At 38.1% G+C, this 17,473-nt stretch overlaps 1 protein-coding gene across 2 annotated transcripts in view; it reads right to left on the bottom strand.

The window, feature by feature from the left end:
• Nucleotides 1-17,473, bottom strand: part of csmd1a (CUB and Sushi multiple domains 1a) — a 500,785-nt gene that overhangs the window by 73,625 nt on the left and 409,687 nt on the right. For both annotated transcript variants that reach the window (XM_051125525.1, XM_051125526.1), the window contains exons 31-32: nucleotides 3,261-3,377; nucleotides 1,029-1,142 (exon numbers count right to left, since the gene is read on the bottom strand). In XM_051125525.1, coding sequence (XP_050981482.1) covers nucleotides 1,029-1,142; nucleotides 3,261-3,377 — 231 coding nt within the window. The remainder of the gene's footprint in view (nucleotides 1-1,028; nucleotides 1,143-3,260; nucleotides 3,378-17,473) is intronic.

Below are 17,473 nucleotides of genomic sequence, written 5' to 3'. Positions count from 1 at the left end.
TGTTGCACAGCGAACCATGAAGATATACAGTATAAAAATGCCATCCAAACAGTTTGTGTCCAATGGCCATCATCAATCCTGCAAAGACTGTGGAATTAGCAGTGATTTTCGTTTTCTTGCCATTGTATTACCTTTCACTCAATAATACCGACAATAATTCAGCAGGAAGCTGCAAGGATAACATTTTCTTTTTAGAAGGAATTAAACAAGTCTGGAACCAAAGGGACGAAAATGACAACATGGATCCAAGATTTAGGATTTACTCTTGACATGAACACAGTGGTCCCAAAAAGGAGACTTAAACCACAGTTATAAATGTATGAATGTCAATTAATAATAATAATAATAATAAAAATCAAACCAAGCAGCATTCATTTTAAAGGAAGACAGCACAAGCTTATTTTCAAAGTTTGTTGTATAAAAATGAATAAAAATAAATAAATAAATAAATAAATAAATTAAATAAAACACTGTTCAGACACTTTCTAGGTGGCAAACGTTAGTGGATCATGCTGATAAGGATTCTCTAGACAAGGTTACTTTGATAGGACACCCCTGCTGCTTCCAAAAAAAAAAAAAAAAAACTGCCAGTTTGATAAAAAGTCCTTGCTCTATGTCATTTACTTTTATATTGTAATGCAATGGCAATTTTATTTTGCATTTTGTTGGACTTTTTAAAATATTTTTTATGAAAATATTACTTGCAAAAGAAGATTTAATTTGCCTGAGGCTGAGTGAGTGCATGTTCACTGTCTGTGTATATAACAGAAATTTCAAACAACAAAAAACAAATACAAAACTATTAGCAAACGCTTGCCAAAAATGACAGTGCTTCTGTATTTCCCCCCTCTGAAAGGAGCCATTAAACCTCACTTGAGACCTCGTTCACTGCTCAATTGTCTGCACAATTGTCTTTTCACAGATTTAAAAAGCCATATATGCCTGTTTGCGTCTTTTCAAAGGGTTCTGTGCATTTCAAAGCAAACTCAAAGCAACAAAACTGGGGTGAATGTAAAGCTATTACTTACCGGAATGAGACCCAGCCAGGGAGCTTAGCAGCCTAGAATTCTGATTGGGCCCATCAAATAGCTCAACAGAGTCGTTCATGGCTGTCTGAAAATAGGCAAATTGCCCAAACACCACTGAGGAAACAAAATGAAACGCACAGAGCGTGTTACTATCACCACTGCTGAGAAGCGATGCTAACAAAAGAAGTACAATGAATGAAGACATAAATTCACATAAATTTCCCATCGACACGCATGCTTCAGGTCGATGGTTTTATAAGTGCCCGTAATATGCAGTCTGCACAGAAGTATGTATAGTCACATCAAAACGGCACATGAGGTTAAATTCAGTATAATAGAAGATTTTGATTACTGAATTCATGCCATGAAATTGTGAATAAAATGTGCACACTGTAAACCCATACCGCAGAACACCATTTTTAGTACTGCAGCAGCTCTGTTCAATGGTCAATGATCTATGTGGGAATTAAGCTGCAAACTGCCAGTTGGTTCTTTGCTTGTGATTCACAAACAATTAACTGAACTGGATCTTTTTAATGAAACAAACCAAATGACTCACAAATCAAATTCAAGTTGTTGATTCAAGTTGTAGATATGTTTGTGTGTGTGTGTGTGTGTGTGTGTAATTCATTTGTGTAATAATAATAATAAACTAAAATAAATGTATTATTATTATTACTATTATTATTTTATTTTTTTATATCATGAACCTCTTTCTGTAATTTATGCATTATGTGTATGTTTGGTCCCGTCTGGTGTCTATTCTCTCTGACCCGAGACCAATGATGAAGCTGTGATTAAACGTGTTGGCTTGCCAGAAAGGACACATGGTTCATGCGGTAGGGCATAAGAGAGCAGGGAAATCACAGAGGCATGCTGTGCATGTCAGGTGCTTGTATGAGAGCCAGCTAAGCAGAGAGGGGTGGAAAGGGGTCACCCAGGCCACTGCGATGACTCTATTATCTCCTCTGTAATGAGATGTCGGTCCCAGCTTCATACTCAAACAATACAGAAAACCTGAACGGTCGCTGCTAGTCGCTCTGCAAATATCAGTTTGACTGGATTTCTGTCGGCTCACAAACACTTCCACAAACTTCAAATGTTGAAGCTATACTTACACTCCTATTTGCTATGCATAAACTGCAAGGATTTGCAGCAGATTTAGTAAACTGTCGTTTTGTGCAGTTGTGGATATGAAGAATGGCCAAAAATATATTTTGTTGTATAAAAATATACAACTCACCTTCTGTACATAATGGAACATTATACTTTCTTTCTTTTTTTCTTTCTGTTTATTCATTCATTTACATCATAGTGCTAAGGTGTTTTTGTTATGTATTTCACTTAAAGAAAGGAGATTAGACTATGACAAGTAGTAAAATATTAAATTATTAAGCCACTTAGTAACATTGGTGTTGCAGGCATGTTGCATGTCACTACAAGTTATTGATGATATTCATGTTTTCTTCTGAATGTAAACATGATTTTGGATAACGGTTGGTAATGTAGTTCTGTTTTATGAATAAGCACTAATATAGCTAACTGAGTTTACATGCTAGCTAACCAGTTAGCTTTGCTAATGCATCATCCAAAACTGCAGGTGCTAACGAACTATATCTGTTGAAAACAATTGCCTTTTACATAACTATACTTTGTTGTTGTTGTTGTTGTTTTGTTTTTTTTGTACCTTAATATAGGTAAACATTTAATGGAAATGCGAGCATTAGAACTATGTGAATTCATTTTCAGTTTATGCTTTACTATTATTTCATTGTAATAAATAATTTATTCACACAATGTGTGTGTTGTTTTGGCAGGGAGATTTTTACATCCATTTATACAGTATCTACAGACTAAGGACTCACCACTTGAATGAAGTGGATTATTCAAGTGAGTTTATACTTGCTATACAACTACTAATTAACTTTCCAGTACAATGTCTGTAATGGCAAAGTAACTAACTCTAAGGTTCTTTTGAAGAGAAAAAGAGAAAGTAAACTGCACAATTCCCAGAAATTAAAATATAGAGTTATTATCATCACAATTATAGCATTTTTAAAGCATTTTACAAAAGAATTGTGTGTAATCTTTGAAAAAAATGCTAAATTAAATTTTATGAAATTTACTAGAAATTTGTGAGTGAACATAGTTTCCAGTCTTTTTAAATTATATTCTTGTCCAAGAACTCTATAAACTCAGTCGTGACCTTTGAAAGTAACTTTATGTACTTACCAAATTCTCCAGACACTGTGATGTAGTAGGAGCAGGTCTGGCCTGTCGTGTAGTTGAGAGGGTAATTTGGGGATAATACCACGCCTTCTGATCCAGTGTACTGCCCACCACATGGTGCTGAAAAGAGAAAAGCAACCTTAAAGGCTCATATTTGCTCTTGTTTAGTCCATATGACACAAGGTAATGAGGTCATTTTAGTACTGTATTAGATATGTGATGACCAGTGAGGCTAAGGGAGCTCTCCAAATTTCAAAAGAGGGAGAACAGGAACAGGAAACCACAAGCAAAGTCGTTTTTTATTATGATTGGTCAGATCTAAAAAAAAAAAAAAAAAGAACTTTGCCTTTGTGCTTTCAGGAATCAATTGATCACATGGCTGAGTGTCACATACTCTGTTTCAAGTCCACATTGTCTACATGTGCTTAAGGTACATTTCAATCCCTCGATAGTGCACTTCAAAGTCAATATTTGGCCAATATAATTTAATTCCAAATCATACAGTGCTTACATTTATTAGACCACCTGCCATAATAAAGAGAAAACACAAATATTTTAGGAATCTGTCAAAAACTTGTTTTTTTAAAAATGTAATTTATTAGGCAAATAACAAACTAAATAGTCTTTATTCACACATAATAACCAAAAAACTTTAAGATGACATATCATGAAAATCTGACTTTTTCCTGTGTTTAAGTGCTATAATCGGGTCCCCAGTGCATCAACCAACCGAGAAAATGTAAAAAAGGACAACCCAGTAAGGCTTTTTCTACAAGCATGTGAAAAAATGAGCGCATCAGATTTAGCTCCCCCCATGACCTGATAAGTGAATCTTATTATAATATTACAGCCCTTTAATCTGCACGTTTCCACCCACAGCACCATCAACGGTGTACCAGTTCTAACACCAAAAGTTTAAGCAAAGCATGCTAACTGTTCTGTCACTGGCTGCACAGAACACTATTTAGAGTCCCAGCCTCAGAAGAGACAAGACAGCAGTGGATTTATTTATTTATTTACTGTATATATTACCCTGCTGTAGATCTAATATAATCATGCGATTTCTTTCCCAGCTGTTTACCTTTACAGACATAACCGACTGTTTTTGTAACTGTGTTTTTAACAAACGTCTGTATTTGACAGTTTAAGTGCAATAAGACATGAAAGAGAACTTAGTTTAGAACTCACATGCCATATGACAACTGGTTTCTGTGCATGTGCTTCGGATGTGTACACACATATATGAAGTTTAAACTAATTTGGTTTAAAATGCATGATTTCAGCAATAATAATAGACATGATAATAAAAATCAAACAGATAAATAAGGAATAACAATATACAAAATAAAGAAAGAAAGAAAAAAACACAACATACAAAATAGACAATAGATGGTATTTGTGTGTACAGGTATGTGTTAAATAAATAAATAGTGTTGTGTATTACACATTTACTGTCAAGTTAACTGTTCATGAGATGGATTGCCAGAGGGAAGAAACTGTTCCTGTGCCTGGCCGTTCTGGTGCTCAGTGCTCTGTAGCACCGACCAGACAGCAGCAGTTCAAGGAGGAAGTGGTCTGGGTGTGAGGGATCTAGCATATTGTCTGTTTATTAGTACTTATAAAGCACATATTAAGGCCTTATTCTGCATGATCATATTTTAGATTCCCTTAATTAATTCCCTTAAAATCCCATATGTAAACTTAACAACTACCTTACTAACTATTAATAAGCAGCAAATTAAGAGGCAAAATTGAGGCAAAATTCATAGCTAATAGTTAGCCAATACTGAGAATTGGACCTTAAAATAAAGTGTGACCAAATAAATTAATATAACTAATAGATTAATACTAAAAATTAAAGTCACATTAAATTCAATAATACATATTGTTCACTACATATTTATTACTAAATGTAGGGGTTTAAGCATGATAAATGATACAAATTATATGCTACACAATAGCTTATATTTTATATAACCACACCTGAATTTATTGTATACATTTACATGAAAGTATGTGTATTTACAGTATATTTATTTATGTCATTAGACTTGGAACTCTTAATCTACATGACACAGTTGTTGCCTCTGGTTGATGACGTTGTAGGGCATTCTAAATAAATGGATTTTGCCACGCAAAATGAGCTTCAACAGAAATTCCCTACTGAGTGTGTAGGGAGCAAAAATCACGATTGAAAGGCAGACTTTATTTAAAAAGACGGCACTGTTTGAATAACAGATGAGTAGAGTAATTACCAGAGGAAATTAAAAAAAAAAAAAGAAAAAAAAAAGTTTGACTGACACACTTTGAAACACTGCTGTTTTTAACAATAAATCACTGTACATCAAACATAATTCACATCAAAGACAGAAGTAGCTCTCCCTAATAACAACTCAACAGTAATCACAATTCAGGTGCAGTAGGTATTGTGTGGACTCGTACAAGTTAATGACACCAGATCATTGCATCCTGCAGCAAGCGGTTTGCTTAACTCCTAAGCATTTATTGGAGCAAGGAAGTCAATAACAAGGTATTGGAAAATGTACATACCTTAATACAAGCAGGGTTAATTTGCTTAGACTTGACATTGATTGCACAAACCAGCTTTATGGTAGCGCTGCTAGAATTGCCTACAATTAACACATCATGCAAACCGCGTGGAAAGGCTATTGGAATTGCTATAGCCTCTGACAGCTATTTTAGTAAAACTGATTCGTAATTCAGGTCTGAGCGCAAAGAGGGAGTATTGAGGAGGAGCAGCCAATGAAGACTATAAATCATCTGTGTGTTGGTGCATTGGCGTGTGTTATCTCTTTATCAGGACTATAATGGGCAGAGGCTAAACGCTTAGGTGTTTGACTGTGCATGACAGGAAAAACAAGCGAAAATCAACCACAAAGGTCACCAAGAGGATTATTGACAGTGCCAAGTGTAAAAATTTGAGGCTTAGAAGGTCAGCGAAGAGTATTTGTGGAGATATTAATCAACGTCAGTGCTTCTGTCACACCTGGCCCATAGCGTGTGACCTTGTAACCGATGGACCACCTCTGATAAGCAGTGTTAGGGAAGTTATAAGAAATCAGCCCATATTTTGGAATTTAGAGATATCTGTGGTCGATAATAGTACCTGCTTGGCCGATTAACAGAAGTGCTACCCACCCCCCTGCACCAGTTCCAAAATATAGCGAAAGTTGTTGTTTTTTTTTCAGAAAAAAAATTTATACAATAAGAGTTCATGTCAGGAAGTGTTACGCATGTAGTTTCATCATTCATTTATATGTACATTATCTCTAATACATCTTGCTCTCTAAATATCGGCAATCAAATTGGCCATTAAGAAACCCATATCATTCGACTAATAATAAATGCTTAACTTTAAATAGCTAATAATTACCAGGCCTATGTGAAATATGCAGATGCTTTTCACTGCATTGACTGGAAGAAAAAACTGCAATTCTGCAGTAGAGATTTAAATATGATAAAATGTGTTTAATTGAGTTGAGCTTGCTAACCTTTTTTTTTGTCAGCTGAAATGATAATAAATGAACATGCAAGAGGCCATGGATTTGTAAAGCTTTGTAGAGGGCCCAGAACCCATGCAATCTCCCTCATTTCATTGCTTTGTTACTTTTAGCCACCTTATTTTTAGTGGACAGTGGACATGGCCATTATTACCTTAAAGGTGCAAAACTCGGGGCCAGATTTAGTAAACAAGGAAAATTTGCACAAAAGTGCCGATGGGAGTGTTCAGCGGTTGATCTCCTGGCAGTGTGCAAATTAAATTGAGTAAGGTCGCAAACAATCAAACGATATGTTCGATAATGTCTTCCTCTGGCATTCCAAATAAATTAATATGAGTGGAAAAATATGAGCTCTCTGTTCTCTGCGGTATGTCCTCCTGGCAGCAACAATCACAGCCATGTCAAGTGCAAAATGGGTTAAAACATCCTTTTTTGAGGTGGTAAATAATGGCCAGTTTATTTACCAGCAAACTGACTAGCGCCTACAAATGCTTATGCAATAAGGTCAGCTGAAAAAATGACTGTGTCCACACCTTTTTAGTCTTTAGTAAATCCTGACAGTAGTTTTTTAACAGCAAAAGAATCTGGCCCTGAGTGTCAGACTTTTCCAATTAATTTAGCGACACAAAAACAGTCCGTTATGATACTGAATATTGCTAACTGGTATATGTTATTATATTATTTGAATGCATTATTATAATCGTAAGCACACTAGTAGCGCAAGTTTACAACACTTCATTACTCTTCTAGTATTTACCTACAGCAGCAAATCAATAACAAATCCTGCAAATTCACAGCAAATAGCTCGTCATTGGTTAAATACTAAGGTAGATAGAAAGGAACATATTAACTTGTGTTGTCTTACTATTCATTCTTTGAAAGAAACTGATTCTTTTAGGACATGAAGTCAACATGAAATGAAAACTGCGATCATCCTTTTCTTCCCTATAATGCTGAATATCCAGGTTAAATGGCTTCTCGAACGAGAAGTGGGAAAAAAAAAACACACAAACTTCCACACTTTAATATGTAGCCTATATATCTTAGGGTAGTTACACCATCTAGATATGTTTGACTTTTAAGCACCACAGAAATAAAACACATTTTGGTCACACTTCAGTTTGGGGACCAATTGTGACTATTAACTAGCTATTAAAAATGACTTTTGTCTCAATAAACTCCTAATTTTAGTTAGTAAGGCAGTTGTTAAGTTATAGGGTATAGGGTAGGACTGAGGGATGTAAAATATGGTCATGCTGAATAATGTGTTGATATATGCTTTATAAGTACTAATAAACTAATAATTTGCATGCTAATAAGCAACTAAACCAAAGTGTTACCTTAATTTTAATTCAGAAAGCCCTCACCAAACAAAATCTGATTACATAAAACGTTATTTGTAGAACACCCTTCCCGAGAGCCACTAACTTTGATGAACAGCGAAAGCACGTGAGGTTAGAACTAAACAAGTTCTCTGTGTACCTAAACCCTGGCATAACTCAGCTTGTATTTGCTTTATTTCCATGCCAACGAGTAACCTGGCCTTCCAAAATCGCAGTCCACGCCACCTGTGATCTCTCTGCTCTGGCTGTGTTCCTTTCATCCCTCAGGTCTCAGTAACAATGATCTTCAATTGAGATTCCTCGCGCATCAGTCCCATGCTAAAGCCTCTGGGCTCTGGCACCCACAGGTCTGTTGCTTCATCTGCCTCACAATGCTTCTGTGAGCTCATGAAAAGCTGGTGTCAGAATGCAGCTGAGGCTCCCCGTTTTCTGCAAATCAAACTCGCTCCTGTAGCTTTGATCACATCACCTTCCCTTCACACTCACCATGAGAAGACTGTCTGGAGCTACACACACACACACACAGAGTTGTGCATGTTTGTGTGCAAGTGGGCATACACAAACACACACACACACACACACACACACACACAGTGCCTTTTGTTGGAAGATTTGCCTTTAGAAACCTGCAATTTCACACTGAGATGGAAGAAAATTTCAGGTTTTTGGAAATATACATTTTTCAGGCCTGACTGTCTGGGGTTTCTTTCTTTCCCTCTTTTTTCGCATGTGTGCGACAGGCCGTGAATATCCCTTTTGCCCCCTTTGCACTTGCAAATAGCAAATTTAGTAGGCCATAGTAGTAGACTAAGTATTTAGGTACAGGGATAAAATCACTATTACACATGACAACCACCATCTTGACATGCCAGTAAATGTCATAAGTCTGTCTGTACAATATATGAGGTCACACTTTATTTTGGAGACCAATTCTTACTAATAACTTACTATTAACTAGGACTTTTTCCTCAAACTCCTAATTTGCTGCTTATTAATAGTTAATGAGGCAGTTCTTAAGTTTAGGTATGGGGTAGAATTAAGAGATCTAAAATATGGTCATGCAGAATGAAGCATTAAATATGTGCTTTATACGTTCTAATAAGCAGGTAATATGTTACTAATATGCATGGTAATAAGCAACTAGGTAATAGTGAGAATGGGTCACTAAACTGAAGTTTAACCAAATAATTTATATATATATATATATATATATAATCATATATAATATAATCATAAAAGTGGTAAGCCATGTGTACTAAATTCAACCATATTTATTTTTTGGATTCCTATCTCTTATCTGTTTATGTTCTGTAAACACCCACTGAAAGCCCAAAACTGCTACACAAAGAGCACATGACTTCAAAACACGCATTAGCCTACATAAGAACAGGTCACTGCAGGATAACTGTATCTTCTCTAAGACGGCAGCTCATTAGCTGTTGTTAGCAGCGCTCTGTTGTGCCCAGACTGCATGCGTGGCTAAATGTAGCAGCCCATGTGTTCCTGCCTCACATAAGCATGAAGACAACAGCTGTGGCTGCCACCTGACCGACCCAAGCTTCGCTCGCAAATCCAACGCTTGAACATAGCTGTGCAAAATCATGCATACATGAAAAGGAGGCTTCAACAGATTAGAAGCAGCCGTGTGTCCGTACGGCCTCTGAGAGGCGCCATCCCACCGTGCTCCCAACCCCCACACCCTCTCACTATTTACAGCCAGGGAAGAGTTCTCATTCAACAGTACTGAGACAGTCTTTTAGTTACTATGGAAACGAATAAAAGATCTGTTTGGGTGAGAGAACCAAAGAAAGAGAGGAAAATCCTTCATTATTTAAAGGGATCTCACCTCTTTCTAATGAGTTTTGTCTAAAAGCTTGAGGACGTGGCTCTGGGCCACATCAGTATTCCAAGCGATAGTATGGAAATTACAAGCGTGTGAAAAAAAAAAAAGCCAAGTGGTCAGCGCCTGCTCAACGACTTCTCCAACGTATAGTTGCAGCATTTACTTGTTAAGCTGTCACTAACAATATTAAAATCAATTCTCTCATTTAGAAATGTCCATTCGGCAAGCAGTAACTGTTAAAGAAGCAGAATTGTACTTGGGAAAGGCAGGATTATTGGCTGTTAGTGGAGTTATTGGAGTGTTCTGATGAAACCCCATTAACCCTGCATGAGCCATTAATGCATAAAACCCTGTGCCATTTCATCAGACAGCTGATGCCGGCATGATGCTCATGGCAATTGCACATAGAGGCCATTTCCACGCTTGCAGTCTTTGGGAGAGAGGACCTTAACATTCAAATCGAGTCTTCCCAGTCCTGCTCATCCTGATCTGCATATCCGCCACAAGACCTTCACTCAGAGGAACCACAGAGCACTGCACTCTCAGAGAAGCATATGCTAGTATAATTTCAGGGGAGCAGTTGACTAAAAGTTGCTAAGATGATCTGGGGTGTGCCTCCCTAAAGCATGGTTAGATTTACATTCGTTACATTTAATATCCTTCATTCCACGTCAATATATACACATTTGATTCTATATACTTCACCATGACAACAATCAGCACAGTTTTAGAGGAGTGCACATAAATGCGTAAGGGAACTCCAGAATATGAAGTAAGAGGAAATCTGTGTTGCGAATTAGCTCAAAAGGGAAATGTATATAAATAATTACAATTAATTATGATTAATTACCATTATTTATATCAGCTGACAACAGTAACGGTAGCATAATTAATTTTCCATCAACTAATCTGTTCGTCCAGCGGACATTCAATATAATTTCATATCACCTCTAAGAAATGATATTTTCTTGGCCACAGAAAATAACTTTCTTAATGTACTGTTGCATTAGAGCATGTAGCTTAAATCGGAATCGTAAAGGGACATTAATTTTGCAAGGCAGAATCAGAATCAAAACTCATGTAATTTGTTCACAAGAGTTTTATTAACCAAGGACTAACACATAACTAAAATAAACAAACAAACATGAAATCACTCATACATGGGGGAAGGGTCAGTAAAAAGACTTTAGAGATACAAGAAAATGAAGCTATAAAAAGAGTCAGTTAACCACCTGAGTGAATCCATCAGTGCCGTTTTTCAATGGGTTTACAGCTTATACTAAATGTCTGTTTCGTTTAGTTAAATGTACTATACTTGCATTGCCTTGGTCATTGAACAAGCATCTAAAAGAAGTCTCTGCTGAAAGTCTTGATAGTTTGGAGCAGTGGTGGTTTTGGAATCGCGATCACGTTCTTCCGGGTCCAAAGAGTGATGAACTCCAAAGATGTTCTGACTTGATGGTGACTGGGAGTTTCTTCCCATGTGAAAACTGAAGAAGAACCAAGAGCTGAGAGGGACCCAGCTAAAATCCTATGATCTTTGGGGAATGGAAAGACAAAGCCGCAAGGCCTGGCGCAAGCTTAGGGAAGTTCTGAAGAGTTCTAGTTCATCCTTCTCATCCTCTTAGGTTCCAAAAGAACCAATGACTGGCTGAGGTAAGTCACTCATGTGAGACGAGTGAAGAAACTAAAAAGAAAACACGCAGAAGAAGTGAGAAATGTCTGTTCAAGGACATTTCCATGAGGATGAATTCCAGGGTTGAGTGAAGATGAACTCCAGTGTTATTAGTCTGACTCTTTGTGGTTCGAGAGCCACAGCTCTATATGTTGGGGCCTGTCGGGCACACCGAGCATGCCCTGTGCAGGCTTAGGCTCCCCGTGAGCCCTTCCACACGGGCAGCGTTTGGAAGATTTTGCAGAAGAGAGGGGGGGTCAAAGAAAGGTTTGTCTGTGAATGAATAAGAAAGAGTCCATTTCTATAGGCATTGTGTGTGTCCTATAGGCAAATGTAGTGTGCTCTGCTTGCATTCCTTTGAGCAATAAAACCCATGTTATCAGATGGTCGCCCTGGCAACTGAGCCCTTTTAGGGTGTTAGTTGCTTTTGGGGGTTGTCTCCAGAACTCCAACATATAGTTGGCTTGTTGGTCTTTATTTGATAATTGTAAAAAAATAACTGTGTGTCTGATTGATCCAGATGCTACATCTGCGATGATTCAAACATCAAATAAAGCAAAATGATGGGAAACAGAAATAGTGAAGCAGTCCTTAGATGCCTTGATTATTAAAGCCATATCTCTGAGAAATTATGTTGTGGGGAAATCTGCTCACTGTTAGACCCAAGGATTGTTTGTTGTGTTTAGTTCCTGTTTGCCCATATTTGGTTCTGCTCCTGTTCTCATTAGTTCATTAGTCAATTATCAGTTAACCCTCAGTACCTGTATATCCCTCGTTTACTGCCTTTTATAAGATCTCTTCATTGTTGTTTCAGCTGCCGTTTATTATTGTTGTTAATGCTTGTGTTCTCTTCTGTCTTGGATTTACCTTCATCATCTAGAAATCGTATTAAAATACTTTATTGGACTATGTTTGTCCTCTTGTCGTAGCGTGACAGAATAACTGGCCAAATAGTAAGAGGCGCCCTTTCTCCCTGTTTTGTTTCCGTTTTTGTCAGTTTTTATATTTGGTTATGGATTTACCCGTACATCTTCTTCCCCTGCTAAAGGAGGGACTTTATCCCAATTACATCCTCCTTCTGATGGAACAAAAGGGGATCTTCGTGGAGATCGCCAACCATTCCAACTTCCTGGACAGCAGCCTCTGCACATTTCCTTGACGAGCCTCAACGATGAGTGCAGAGCACAGTTGTCCGGAGGTGGCCCTCGGGATTCTATCGCCGCCTTTGTGGAGTGGGTGTTGGTGAGCAACAACTCGTCGTTCATCATCGGCCCCACTGAGGAGCATCTCACCTAGCTCCCTCGTCTCGACCATCACCCGTCGACCCACCAGCTCCACTGGGCTCCCTCATCCCTCCGGCTCCGCCTTGGTCAGTCGCTGACCTGCCATCCCCTCAGGACTCCTCCAGCTGCGCCTCGTCACTCCATCCCACCGGCTCCGTTGGGCTCCTCCCTCCCTCCAGCTCCACCTTGGTCCTCAGTCACTCCGCGGCAGACCTCTGGATCTCTGCCTCAGCTACCAGAGCTCTCTGGCCCCATGTGTCCTTGGCACCACCCTGGCTTGTCGGCTCTCCGTCTCTGTCTCAGGTTCCACCACCACCTGCTCTACCGCCATTGGTCACCCGCCTGGAATCGGCAGCCTTTCCTCTATAATGGCTCCTCCTTCCGTTGGCTCCACCGTGGGTCGCCATCATGGCTGTAGCCTGGGTCCTGCCACCTGGCTTCTCCTGCTCCAAGTCCCTTCTGTCTTCTCCCTGGCTCGTCCCTCCGTCTGATCCAGTTCAAAGTCTTTCGCACATCCACTCCTTTGTCCTCCTCCTAAGTCCTCCTCCGTCCCTCCCTGTGTTGTTCCTGTGGCATGAGGTCACGCCTTCCTGGAGGGGAGGGGGGTGAACTGTCATACCGAAGGCCTGCTTGTTGCGTTTAGTTCCTTTTTGCCCATATTAATGCTTGTGTTCCATTCTGTTTTGGATTTACCTTCATCTTCTGGAAATTTTATTAAAAGACTTTATTGGATTATCTTCATGTTTGTGCTCTTGACGTAGCATGACAGAATAACCAGCCTCACAACACAAATAGTAAGCGGCACCCCCTCTCCCCGTCTTGTTTCCATTTTTGTCAGTTATCTTTGTGTTCGTGCTCTTGATGTAGCGTGAATGTTAACAAAATAAAAATAAATGGTTTTCTGTTGTTTGACAAAATGGACTACAATACCTGACATTAGTTGTGATATCTAAAACAAACAAAAAATATTCATCATAATTTTCATCTACAATATTTGTCACAGACGAAAACGAGACGATAACAAAATAAACACACTTCTTGAATGACAAAAAACAATGATGAAAATGTTAGGGAGGTAACTTTGTAGTTTTTTTTTATGTAAGATACACACCACACACTAAAGACTAAAGTTCAAAAAGTGAAAAGCATAATAGGACCCCTTTAAGATAAAGACATGTTATGTATCACAGCACTTAAATATGTATCTATACTGCATGTCCAGCCCTTAATATCATTCATATTACCAGTTAATAGGTTAATAGATGTTTTCTCTCTGAACATTTAATGAGTTCGGAAATTTAAGAGAAATGCTTAATAAATGCATTACTCTGTAACTAAACCAAATAGATTTTAGTTGACTAAATGTACTTTAGACTTAGTCAACTAAAGTCTTATGATATTAAGGCTAAAACTATTCAAATGACTAAAACTAAATGGCATTTTAGTCCAAAGACTATGACTAAAACTGAATAAAAATTAGCTGTCAAAATTAACACTGATATCTAATCAATGAATAGGCAGAAATTATTACTCCACCCCCTGCACATGACACCGATAATGGCAATCTTAGTTACTTTTTTCTTATTTTTAACTGGCTAGGAAATCATTTTTTAATCACAGAATAAGGCAGAAAATACATTTTATACAGTCATGGCCAAAAATATCGGCACCCTTGCAATTCTGTCAGAAAATGCAACCCTTCTCTCAGAAAAGTGTTGCAGTTGCAAATGTTTTTGTACTTACATTTTTGTTTTGTTTTGTTTTGTTTTATTTTTTTTGTTTGCATTGGAACAACACACACACACAAAAAAAAAAAAAAAAAAAAAAAAAAAACAGAGATGAAAAGTCAAATCTCATACAATTCCACACAGAACCCCAAAAATGCACTGGACAAAATTATTGGCACCCTTAACTTAATACTTGGTAGCACCCCCTTTCGAAAAAATAACTGAAATCAATTGCTTTCTGTTACCATGAAGGAGTTTCTTACACCTCTCTACTGTAATTTTGGACCACTCTTCTTTTGCAAACTGCTCCAGGTCATTCAGATTTGAAGGATGCCTTCTCCCAACTGCTGTTCTGAGATCTCTCCACAGGTGTTCTATGGGATTCAGATCTGGACTCATTGCTGGCCTTTTCAGAACTCTCCAGCGCTTTGTTTGTAACCATTTCTGAGTGCTTTTTGAAGTGTGTTTCAGGTCATTGTCCTGCTATAAAGACCCATTACCTCTGGTGGGGACCCAGCTTTCTGACACTGGCCACTACGTTGTGCCCCAAAATTCTTTGGTAATCATCAGATTGCATGATACCGTTCACACAGTCAAGGGATCCAGTGCCACTGGCAGCAAAGCAACCCCAAAACATCTTTGAACCTCCACCATGTTTGACTGTAGGGACTGTGTTCTTTTCTTTGAAGGCCTCATTTCTTTTTTTGTAACCAGTGCCATGATGTCCTTTACCAAAAAGCTCTACTTGTGTCTCATCTGTCCACAGTTTGTTCTCCCAGAATGACTGTGGTTTTGTCACATAAGTTTTGGCAAACTTTAGATCTTGCTTTTTTATGCCTTTGTGTTAGCAGTGGTGTCCTCCTGGGTCTCCCTTTTCATTCAGATGGCGATGGATAGTGCGAGCTGACACTGTTGTACCCTATGTCTGCAGATCAGCTTGAATTTGTTTGGAAGTTAATCAGGGTTCTTTATCCACCATTCAAACCATCCGTTGTAATTTTTCATTAATTTTACTCTTCCGTCCATGTCCAGGGAGGTTAGCTACAGTGCCATGGGCTGTAAACCTCTTGATGATATTGCGCACAGTGGACACAGGAACATTAAGATCTCTGGAGATGGACTTGTAGCCCTGAGATTTTCCATGTTTTTCCACATTTTTTTCTCTCAGATCCACAGGCAGCTCTTTACACTTCTTTTCTCCATGCTCAGTGTGACACACAACACAAAGGTTGATTCTCCTCCACTTTAACTGGTTGCAAGTGTGATTACTTGCCACAGGTGTGTCTAAATACAAATTACAGGAGCATCACATCCTTGAAAAGCAGTTATTTCTTACAATTTTGACAAGGTGTCAATAATTTTGTCCAGTCCATTTTTGAGTTCTGTGTGAAATTTTATCAAATTTGACTTTTCTTCTGTTGTTGTTGTTTTTTTTTTTTTTGTTTTTTTTTGTGTGTGTGTGTGTGTGTGTGTGTGTTGTTGCAGTGCAAACCAAAACAATAAGCATGTGAATACCAAAACATTTGCAATTGGAACAATTTTCTGAGAGAAGTGTTGCATTTTATGACAGAATTGCAAGGGTGCCAATATTTTTGGCCATGACTGCATAGTGCAAACTTTGGGACAGGGCCAAAGAAGCAGAAACATATGATATAAGCATTGCATAGGCACATGCAAGCCAATGACATCATCAAACATTCAGCAGCATTTAAGCATATAAATCAAAATGCCTAAAGTTACCAAATAAAATGTCAAACCTACAAAGAGGTAGCTTTGGGGTCTTGGTAGACATGATCTGCTCGATCAATGTTTTAATCATCATTCTGAATCTGACAAAATGAAATGTGTTTGTTTAAAATCAGAGGCTCTGTTCTTTATTTTGATATATTTATGTTCAGATATTCACACAACAAAATATTCTGGCTGCCAACTTTTTCAAAAAACACTAGCGAATGATATGCAGTCTGTTAATGAATGGTATGGGTTTGGTATGAAAATTAAGATAGATCTGAAGTTTGAAGGGGTGTGTTTTGAGTGGTTGCTAGCTGTAAGCTGTTCTTGGTGGTTTATAGAATGTTGTTATATGGTTGCTCTGGTGTTGGGTAGGTGGTAGGTGGCTGCTAGGGTGCTCTAGGCAGTTGTCGTAGCATTGCTAGATAGTTGTCAGTGTGTTGCTAGGGATGTTCTGGTAGTTGCTAGGGTATTTACCAAAAAAAAAAAACTGTTGTATACAGTGATTTGCAGCGACTGGAAATCATTCATTTTCAATGAGTGACAGCAATGGTTGTTGTTGCTCATAGAAAATAAATGACTTCCCGTCGCTGCAGATCATTGTGTTATGGGGGTATGTGCAGTGATGCGGTAAAGTTGAGAGCAGTTGCAAATGAGCAGCAGTTTGAACAGAGATTTAAAGTTCTACCAGGTGGTTACTAAAAGCTTCTGTGGTCGCTGGGCAGTTGTTAGGGTGTTCTGAGTGGTTTCTACAATGTTGTTACATGGTTAGGTACGTTGTGTGTGTTAATGCCACCTTGCTGTTAGATGAATTAATAACTAAAATTAGTCAAAATATTTAATAATCAAATAAACCTTACAGGTGTTTTATTTATTTATTTTTTTTATCATTTTGAAAATCTGAGAAGTTTTGCAGGTGCAGATTTTGTCAAAGTGCCTTTAAGGCAGGCCATTTAATTTGGTGGCCATCTTGTTTATGTCCCTAGACAGCCATTTTTATATGGGTAATCGTAAAAAAGCAGACAAGGAAAAGGACAAGGAACGATTTTTTTTTCTTCTTCTGTGGTTTGCCTCTTCTTCTGTGGCTCTTTTT

The sequence above is a fragment of the Labeo rohita genome, chromosome 13 (genome assembly GCF_022985175.1).
Source record: "Labeo rohita strain BAU-BD-2019 chromosome 13, IGBB_LRoh.1.0, whole genome shotgun sequence".
NCBI classification, from domain to species: domain Eukaryota; kingdom Metazoa; phylum Chordata; class Actinopteri; order Cypriniformes; family Cyprinidae; genus Labeo; species Labeo rohita.
This window is presented reverse-complemented; position numbering and strand designations above follow the sequence as displayed.